The sequence below is a fragment of the Sinohyriopsis cumingii genome, chromosome 15 (genome assembly GCF_028554795.1).
Source record: "Sinohyriopsis cumingii isolate HCF-2022 chromosome 15, ASM2855479v2, whole genome shotgun sequence".
Classification (NCBI taxonomy): domain Eukaryota; kingdom Metazoa; phylum Mollusca; class Bivalvia; order Unionida; family Unionidae; genus Sinohyriopsis; species Sinohyriopsis cumingii.
This window is the reverse complement of record NC_142975.1, coordinates 68,419,471-68,429,983: the sequence shown is the minus strand read 5'-3', so window position 1 is coordinate 68,429,983 and position 10,513 is coordinate 68,419,471. Positions and strand designations below refer to the sequence as shown.

Here is a 10,513-nt window from a genome sequence, read left to right as displayed (position 1 = left end):
GTTCAAACCATTCTGCAAAGAATAAAAAAAGAAGATGGCTTCTAACCAAATGGACAAAATACAAACATTACAAGACGTTTTAGACAACTTAGGAATGATGGAGCAGATGTTGATAAGACTGGTTGAAGACCATTATTCCTATAGTCCCCATCGTGTAAAGATGGAAATTAATAACTTAAAAAAGGTAAAGGACAAGATTAGTGGTGTCATGAAAGAGATAAAGGAGGAGAAGGAGGATGAAGAGGAAAGAATAAGAATAAGCAAATGGAACGAAAAGATTGAAAAAGAAGAAGAAAATGAGAAGAGGAAGAAAGAAGAGGAGGAAGAGAAGAAGAAAGAAGAGCAGGAGAAAAAGAAAGAGAAGAAGAGAAAGAGTGTTGGAGATAAAATAAGAACTTGGTGGAGAAAAAGAAGAAATTAGAAGCAGAAGAAGAAGAAAACCCAAAGGCCCTTTTCAGGGCCAGCCATATTTCTCGAAAAGAGATAGCCTTTCCATTGCCTACCCCTTTTGAAATTTTTTTTTTTTTAAAAAAAAAAAAAATCCCATATTCAATTCCCCTTGTCCCTAAACAAGCCCAAACTCTATTCCCCATGTTAAATTCCCCTTGTACGTAGAGTGACCCATGATTTTTCGCCATGTTAAATTTCCCTTGTACGTAAAGTAACCCACGATTTATTCCCATGTTAATTCCCATTGTACGTAATCTGACCCACGATTTTTCGCCATGTTAAATTCCCATTGTACGTAGAGTGTCGCAGGATGGTTTGTAATGCTAATTCCCATTGTACGTAGGGTATCCCCATTTACTACTATTGTGCTATCGTTAGATCATAAAAATTAACAGCTGTTTAATTCTGTAAATGTATTCATGGTAATTGAATGTATACATTTATGTTCAAATATCATACTTTCTTATTCTTAAATTCTGAATCAGATGAACTTCTCTGCATTCGTCATGAAAACATAATCTTCCTCCAGACACCACACCAAACTTCAAGTAATAGTCGTGTAAGACGCAGTTCAAGGGATACAGCTCTTTTCTGTCTTAGAAACCGTCATGTTACCGGTTGCCTCCCTTGACCAATTGCAGCTCCAATTACGTTATCTGGAAGAATTTGAAGTAATGAAAACGTCTTCTGCATAGGATTGTATATTACACATATAAAGGGATTCGTCTTAATAGTATTCCCCTCCCCCATCCACACATTCATTAAGGAATGATACACTGAGTAGGACTCAAGTGATACAGAGACAGAAAGTTGGCGTTCATTCAGCACATCAGTAACTGAAAGTAACTATAAAAATCGACCGTAAAACAACATATCTGAATGTCAGTCAGAAAGTTAGAGTTCGCAAATCCACAGTCATTACGTATTCCCATGAATAAAGATGATTACTTATTATTCGATTTATTGCTATTTTGTTTTAATTTTGCTTAGTGCGCATTCAAGGTGTGACTGTTATACTTTTCACCCAGTTTATTGCATAAGGTGTATTTAACAAATGCAGTGCCAACAGTGTTTGTATTTATTGTATTAAAAGGTGAAGAAAAAAGTACAATGCGGGTAAATCCGTTACAGTAGTTGTTACCTTAGTTGCCTTCCATACCGGTCTTGCATCTGAGGTAATCATTTATTTTCGTATTTAATGCCTCTCTACATTCTAAGAGGGGTCGTAAGCTTCTTCATAAGATTGGCGGAAACCATTTTGTAAAACAGTGATATTAGACAAAAAATATTTCAAGAATAATCGCTGAATCTTAAGTTCATTTATTAGCTAAAGGTACTTTTAATCGGACTATGTATACCCATAAAACGCGGATGCGTTCTTGCGTGGGAATTAATAGACCATTGTGATCTAAACTTTTCAAAATTCATCCTGCGTTATCTAATTATAGCGAATAAACATAAAACAATCAGTCAGACAAACTGACAATAAACAGTGGAAAACCAGTTTCTAACTAGCGTAATTAGACTAGTTAGAAATTATGTGACGTGGTGACTCAATTTTCTTCATTGTTTCAAAAACGGAATGAAAGCTAAAATCAACTTTTGTCCAAATTGTAACTATTTCAAAGAGCATTCTTTCATGTGTTATATTTTCAGTACCAATTCCATCAATTCCATATTAAAATGGCCATCGAAACAAATACAACAAAATATCAAATAACAGCATGCCTAACCATCATTGCCTTTTCCATAGCTGAATTGATAAAATGTCCCACTGAACCGTTGTTTCACTAGTCGCACAAATTACCTTCATTATTATATGCTTCACTATTGGTTGTATAAATGTTCTTGTTGTTGTTGTTGTTGTTGTTGTAGGGCTTAACGCCATTTTTCAGCACAAGATAGGCTATGCATGGCGGCCAGTATTAATGGTGGAGGAAGAACCCGGAAAACCCCCCTGAAAGAACCACCGACCCACGAGAAGCTACTGACAAGCTTTCTCACATAACCACATTAACCGAATCTGAGATTCGAACCGACGCAGACAGAGGTGAGATGGCAGTGATCCGTAACGGTGAGCGCTTTAGACCACTCGGCCACTCGGGGCCCCTGCATAAATGTAAGACTCAAACACCAAACCAGTCTATCTGAATAAGTCTCATGTTTTGTGTCCCAACACAACTGTATTCATAATTAGCAAATCCCACTTAACCCCTGTACCACACCTTCGCACCCACGATGATAAGTGAGCCATTACAAGAACAAACTTAAAGACCTAAAAATGTTTCCTACCTTAAATATTTTCAGCAAGTTTTGTTTTTTATGTTTTCTAATATAATGGTCGTTCGTGATTTTTTTTAAAAATCATATTATTATATATATTATTTATGTTATAGGTGTTGTCTAATGTTGCAAAGCGCTTCGAGCTTCTAAAGATTAGGCGCTATACAAACTCCTCATTATTATTATTATTATTATCATAAAAATGCACATTTGCATTATTTTAGACATATGAACAGGATGGACCAGTTTATGATTTCACTTAATTTCATTACGAACAGATGAAAAGAATCATTTATTTATACACGATTTCTTTTCTTTCTGATAATGATACATCTTAAATTTAATTTGACTTCACTCCTGTTTTCTGAGACTTCGAACTTTTAATTCCCCATGTGCGGTTTGGTGAGAACATCATACATGATCATAAGAAAACGAGGAAAAAGGTGTGACAATTTTCATATACGTTTTAAGGTGGTGCTCTACAGTTTCGAGTTTGGATAACGTTGGATTTTTCAAGAAAACGAAATTCCAAGTTTTTTCCTTACTCTTTCTACTGGATATTTAAAAATATTATGTACATCTTAGGTATTGTTAAAAAGGAAACATTTAATTTCCTTTACTTTGGTGTATGGTTGATGGATATAATTTGCTTTATAATGTGTATTGCTTGGCCCTACTTCAGCTGAGCACTAATATATTTTTTAAAAATCCGCATCATCATTTTGGACTGGCTGACTATTAAAGATAACTTGTATAATGATGGACTAATAACGACATATATTCATTCATTGCATTTTCGGCAGCTTCTTTTGTCTAGTCTGAGAAAATTATTTCGCCCATTCTTTTAATAAATTTTAACGGTAGTATAGTTTATCTAATTTAGGTTGTGGAATCTTTGGGAGAAGCCATTTTGGTTAGCAGTATGCTTAGATTATGTACAATTTCCACAAGTACAATATCCAAAGAAATGTCAGCCACAAAAGTAATATAGAGGTATGGCAACATTATCGCCATTGTGCATGTTGCGAATGGAAACAACGTTACACTTTTCACACTCAGACGTACATAATATCTGTAGGGCGCCCCCAAATATTGCCTGTACATATCTGGCATAACAGAAGTTCCGTGTGACGAATCCGATTGTTGTCCAATGGCAACGCACAAAGTACAATCGCGTTCCCATAATCCCTTTGGTACAATCGCGTTATTGCGTGGGAACGTTAGATACCGAATACATTCATAACTTGGCTTACAATGGGATGCTTTGGAGGTTACTTTCGGGGATTTCGAAAATCGGTAGGTATAAAAATGTTTAAAACATAAATGTTTGTATTACTATTGCGTTTTGTTGGATAGACGCAATCTATGTTGAAATTTATTTGCAAAAGTTCACACGATACAAAGTAACGTCACACGATTATCCATGGGCGATGACGTGTTTACCATGAGAGTTGTAAAAAATAAGATATTTGTGGTTGCATTATCTTAAAAGTCATTTAGTAGAAAATGACCTATAGCATGATCATTTACAAGAAACCCAATAAAGTGAATCTAAACCAATGAAAGTCCCAATGGCAAAAGTAGATTCGTTCGTAACAGGGATCGAGGAAGGGATGGGGTGATTGGAGCAGAATTGGATGGTAAGAGTGTCACATCTTGCAGTATGTATTGGTTAGATGAAGCGGGGAAAAAATATTTTGAAATTTTAGACCTATGTTCTAAATGAAATAGCGTGCAATATAAACTTTGTATGCAACCGCATAAACAAAGAGAAGTCTTATAATTATAAAATAATATATCTTATAATTATAAAATAATATATCAGCCATATTTCTACGTTATCATTTAAATTATGCAAGCAGTCTAATGATGTTAAGAAATCTAAATTTCGACATTAACTTCTAAAGATATTTTACTAAGAAAGGTACGATAGATGCCACAATGTACAACTATACTGTATATCAGAGCTATAACATAATTTGAAGATATTAGGAGGGGGCCTAGAATTAAGTTACATATGGGGAGGGGTATAATTTTTTGCTGTGAAACACATCCATAAACACACCATTTTTTTCTTCATTTTAAGCATATATTATTAATTTTATCACCTGATCTATCAGGCATACATTACAGAATATTTCCAATATTCTACTGGGTTTCTTTTCAATTCATTCAGATTTATTCTACAATCGAAATGATATATTATTTGTAAAATACCAGTATGGCTTACCTGGTATCTTTCATTTCATCATTGACGAAACAAATAAGATTGTTCTGACGATATGAACGTTTTTATATATCTGCTAAATTCATAACGAAATACTGAAAATTATCAGTGGGATATAAATGATATTGCCGGTGGCGATATCACTTTAAGCGCCATAGTGGCGATATCACTTTGGAACAACATTCCTTATCTATTTAGGAAAGACGAATGCCCAGTAACGTCTTCTATTTCCTCCCTCTCCCAAACAACAAAAAGTAGATTTTAAATATAAATTTTTTATAATCAGGTTTCCGCCCGAATCGTTCAAATTGTCAGTGACTGGTCTTACATGACTTGTTGTTTTTCAATATTCCGTTTGTTATACCTGTTACATTAAAAAGCAAACGGTACGTTTTTAAATTAAATAGCTCATAACTACGTAGTTCTATAAAATTATTTGAGAACCAATTTTAACTATTAGACTCATGTGTGAATACGAGGGAGAAATCATGCATTAATTAGCGTCGATTGCTAACCGAAATTAGGTGATAATCAAAATTTGGGCGTAGTCTGTTACCAATATGGACTGCAATCGTGCCAACACACAACTATTACGTACGAATGCAGAAATATACATTGAACCAATTTTTTTCAAATTAAACTCAGAATGTATGCTCTAATTATGTTACGCAATGAAGTGCCTTCCACCGATCTGTCATATTTGTACATTACGCCTACCCCAGAGTTTTGTGTAAAATCGTTGATCAAAAATTATTGTAAAAAATTCGGAACTTATTTTTATTAGTGTAGTTACGCAGCGTTAATCGCACTAAAACACTTTACTCGTGAAATATTTCATATGTCCTTATATCTACTCGTACAATGTAGATATGATATATATATATATATATATATATATATATATATATATATATATATATATATATATATAAAATGTACTTAATTATGTAACGTATTTTAAGATCAGGAAGATCAAGCTAATGGGAACCCTTTCAATAAAGCTTGAGATACATGTACTTAATAAATATTAGTTCTATACATTAAAAAGAGTAATACGATAGCGAGAAATATTAACTACTTGTAGGACGGATTGAGATTTATTTTAATTGGGTGTTGTGGATCAAGACATAATATGAAATAATGAATAGGAAGGGATGATATAAAGGGAGAATATTCCATTTAGATATCTGGATTTATTAATATATTTGAATATTTAGAAGTTATATGGCGTATATAATACCATCGAAATAACTTTATGACTAATGATTTTCATGTTAAAAATATTGACAAAGTTCCTTGCTCATGGTATATTTGCAGTGTGGTGAGTTTAGAGCCAGCCTGTATAGAAGGTTCATTAGGGGAAAGGTTGCACCCCAAAGAACAAGCAACGTAGGTGAGTACCCTGCGGTATTACTTTGTAGGACGGTGCAAAGTTTAGTAGGGTTTTATGAAAATAATGATTTCATGTCTAACATTGTTCTTCAAACCTAAAGGCTTGAATGCAATTATTTTATGTCTATATTTAACTCTTCCCATTGTCCATACAGGTAAAGACAAATCAATGCTTAACTCATAATAACTACTCAGTCGTCCAAATTACAATGAAATTAAACATTCATACTTGGTTAGTGATAACCTTCAAGTAGTTACCCTCTGTTGTAGGGTTTAACGCCATTTTTCAGCACACGATAATCTATACATGACGGCCAGTATTAATGATGTAGGAAGAACTCGGGAAAACGACGGAAAGAACCACCGACCCACGAGAAGCTACTGGCAATCTTTCTCACATACTCACATTAGCCGAATCCGAGAATCGAACCCACGCAGATAGAGGTGAGATGGCAGTGATCCGTAACGGTGGGCGCCACTCGGGGCCCCCATAGATTTTGTCTGAATAGTTGGGTTATAAAGGTGTGTTGTGATGTGATGTGATTTGGATTTTTAACGTAGCTTTAACAATTTTTCAGTCATATCGCTACGATGTCTGCAATGTGGCAGTTTATAGTGATGTCTAGCACTGGGGCATCATGCCGCAGACATGTAGCATGATGTCCCACCCAATCACATTATCCTGACACCGGGTTCGACCAGTCCTAACACTAACCTCTTAATGCTGAGCGCCAAGCGAGGCAGCTGTTAGTACCGTTTTTGTAAGTCTTTGGTATGACTCGGCCGGGGATCGAACCCACGACCTCCCGCATCCGAGGCGGACGCTCTAACCACTAGACCACCGGAGCGGTTCAGGGTGTAAAGGTAATATGGGATATGACAGTAATCAGCTAAATCCTAGTAATATGAATAATCGGTGTCCAAATAATAGTAACTAAAGTTTAATATGTAATTCAAGTTCTGTTTCTGACCTTTTACCTCCACATTTTCCTGCTGCCTAAAAACAGCTTTTCTATGTCTGAAGTTGCATAGTAATTTTGTGCTCTTTTGGATAGCGTTTTTGGTTGTTTTATGATGTAGCATAGAAAATGATGTTAACCGGGACTTAATAATTCTTCGATTGGTGTTTGAAGTGTCAAATTTTTACTGAATGTGGATTGAAACATACAGTTTTAGGTAGACTAGTATTTATTTTAAGTTGGTCTGGGCGTAACGCAGAGTCACACAATAGGAATAATATGTTTTTTTCTTAACAGCAGCATCGGAGAAATTAGATGATCAGACAGCTGCGTCATCGACATCATTACCTGATGAGGGGGCAAGCAGGGAGAGTAGAACCCCAGAGGCCCTCAATCGTGAGTAGTTGCGTGGTTCATATGTTCAGCAGCCACAAAGCTAAGAAAGAAAATGAGAAGAAAAGGTAGCGTGACTCTAAAGATTGATGACTGCTTAATACATATTTATTTATCACTTGGTTGTAGTAATCCTAATACGTAGGTGTATGATAGAGAAAGTTTTTTAAATATAATTTACCTACTTACTACTCTTAAAGTTGAATTTTTTAAACAAGCAATAATAATACAATTTAATCTCGTATTCAGTTTCATATGCTCTTCATTTTCCATAACTTTAAGTGTCAAAATTATGTAATAAGAAAACATTTTGGCACAAATGTTGTTTGTTTGCTTTGCAGAGGTAGTTGAAGAATTCGTTGAGTACGAGATGAAGAAAATAAGGGCACTGGGTCAAATTGAATGTGACCAGATTGCTGAAGGGTTGATGGCTCGAGGAGCCACTATTCATGAGATCAGTAAGTGGAATTTGTCTTGATATGAATTAAAATTTTGTTACAGGTTTAAATGAGTCTATTTAAGATGATTTTCTGAGCTATAACTCCCACTGAACAGATTGGTAAGAATAATTTGTGACGGTTCCTCCAAATTCGTTTTATTTTAATTTTAAGTGACATATACATTTGTTTTACATCGACAAACTGTAACCGGATTCACGAGAGCATCTGTGTGAAAACATTCCTCAGGAATTATCTTTGAAAGTATCCATGAATTATCAGATTTTAACACGATCAAGCTTAATAGATTATAATGAGTTTCTTCTATTTGTAGATGAGGCAGCTCTCAATGAGAGAAATCAAGGAATGGCCACAGTGGAAATATAAGCATCTCTTATCCCATCCCCCAAAAAATTAAAAGGTTAGTGAATGAATCTTATCTTTAATAGACTTACTTTCAATTTAGTTTTAGAGTTTTTGTATTGGCAGATAATGAAACATATGCATTGATGTAGCAATGCGGAAGTGTTTTAATTGGCAGATAATGAAACATATGTATTGATGTAGCAATGATGGAAGTATTTTAATTGGCAGATAATCATATATTGATATTATTGTATGATAGAGGGCAGCGATAGTTTTCAATGTTGAGTTTTCAGAACTTTAAAACCTTAAACAGAGATGTTTTTCCATCAAAATCTAATCACATCATCAACATAAAAGCAAAAATTCCCCATCTAAGTATCATTCGTCTCTATCAAGAATTTTTGTGCAATCTTACTCAAACTCTCGTGGGATGCCAATAACAGATGCCATTATTTTTACAGTAGCAAGCACAAGCAAATGGTATACAGGTACATATTTATAAATATACGAGAATTCATTGGTCTTATTATTTATTTATTTTTATTTGCTTGTATCATTATGTGGTAAATGCAATACTTAAGCCCATTTATGTTTTGGAAAATTTAGTTCTGACCAATCCTGTTTTTCTCTAACATTTTCAAAAAGTTCCATATATTTGGTTACCACACGGGGAACAAAAAGAAATTAAAGAAGCACAATGTCAAATGATAGATAAGCCTTTTAAGTTTGTATGATCATCATAATGCGTTTGTCATCTTTAAGAATTAAACAAGTAGGATGGTCTGAATTTCAAAGACAAATCTAATCCTTGATTTCTGGGAAACGAATTTCAACAAGCGGGATTTTTTCCCCTTCAAACAATGTCATTTTATTGAAGCAATTTTAGTTCTAACATAAATCAAGTCTCTATTATGTTAAAGCAAAATGTGTTAGTAACCTTTGAAGTGGCATGAATATTTTAGCAAATTTATTCCAAATGTTTCATACATTTTGTCATCTTCTAAATTGTAATATTCTTTTCGTATTTTTAATATCGCTGAATATTGACTTTGTCTTTATACTTAAGTATTTCTCATTTTGCGTGCTATTGAATGAAAATTATTTCGTAATGGTATTCTCTTTCTTTTTCAGATTTTCGTTCATCTCAGAAAATGCAGTTAAAGATAAATAATATATACAAGATTTTTAATGCTTTAAAAACAAAATAATGTTGTTTTCCTGTGCAAATGATTTCTAAATTTAACTTACATATCTTGGTTATTATCTTCCTTTGCAAGACTGTTTTAGTTTTTATTTTGAAATCTTTTCAAGCAATCTGAGAATTAAGAAGAAGAATAAAAATCAGTTTTTCCCACCCCCACCTACAAGGCTTCATTTCTTAAATATATTTTTTTTCCTAAAGTTATACATTACTAATTATGGTTGTAGCCAACTGTTCATGAGGGAAGTTGTTTTTTTTTTTCTTCTCCTTCAAGTCAATGGACTTGATGAGAGCCAGTTTTATCTAAAACTGGTGACCCCTCATGCAACATGTTGGCATATATTCTCCTATAACGTAACCCCTTTCTATCCCCACCCCTCCCAACATTTGTTAAGGAATCTTTTTTGGGGGGGAGGACATCACTTTTTCTTTTTTAGCATTTGCTTTTTTAACTACTTATTCATGGCAAAATTCATCATTTTGTGAATGAATTCATTGGTTGCTGAAGTAATTGGTAAATTTTGGTAAATGGTTTGAATTTCAGTTACTTGGATTATATATATATATATATATATATATATATATATAATTTAAAAATTATCGAAAATAACAGTCATGCAAAGAGAATATAATTAACAACGTCGTCATTCAGCAAAGACATTCCAAAGTTATACATATGGTTTATATTTTACTAAATTGATCGATTTCTATAAAACATGTAATAGACTCATATTTATGGTTTAAGCGCGTCAAATCTGTTTTATTAATTTTATTTATTCAGTAACTTGAGCAGATTTATAGTTTT

At 33.8% G+C, this 10,513-nt stretch overlaps 1 protein-coding gene across 2 annotated transcripts; it reads left to right on the top strand.

Moving 5' to 3' along the window:
• Window positions 1-3,945: 3,945 nt before the first annotated feature.
• Window positions 3,946-10,246, top strand: LOC149782011 (uncharacterized). Of its 2 annotated transcripts, none has more exons than XM_089934815.1 (6): window positions 3,946-4,029; window positions 6,278-6,353; window positions 7,612-7,707; window positions 8,046-8,162; window positions 8,476-8,562; window positions 9,639-10,246. In XM_089934815.1, exons 1-5 carry the CDS (start codon window positions 3,988-3,990, stop codon window positions 8,526-8,528), a joined length of 384 nt encoding a protein of 127 aa, XP_089790941.1. In that variant the 5' UTR covers window positions 3,946-3,987; the 3' UTR covers window positions 8,529-8,562; window positions 9,639-10,246. The 2 variants fall into 2 exon arrangements, with proteins under 2 accessions (XP_089790941.1, XP_089790939.1); XM_089934813.1 differs by having other exon boundaries at window positions 7,609-7,707.
• The last annotated feature ends 267 nt before the right edge of the window (window positions 10,247-10,513 follow it).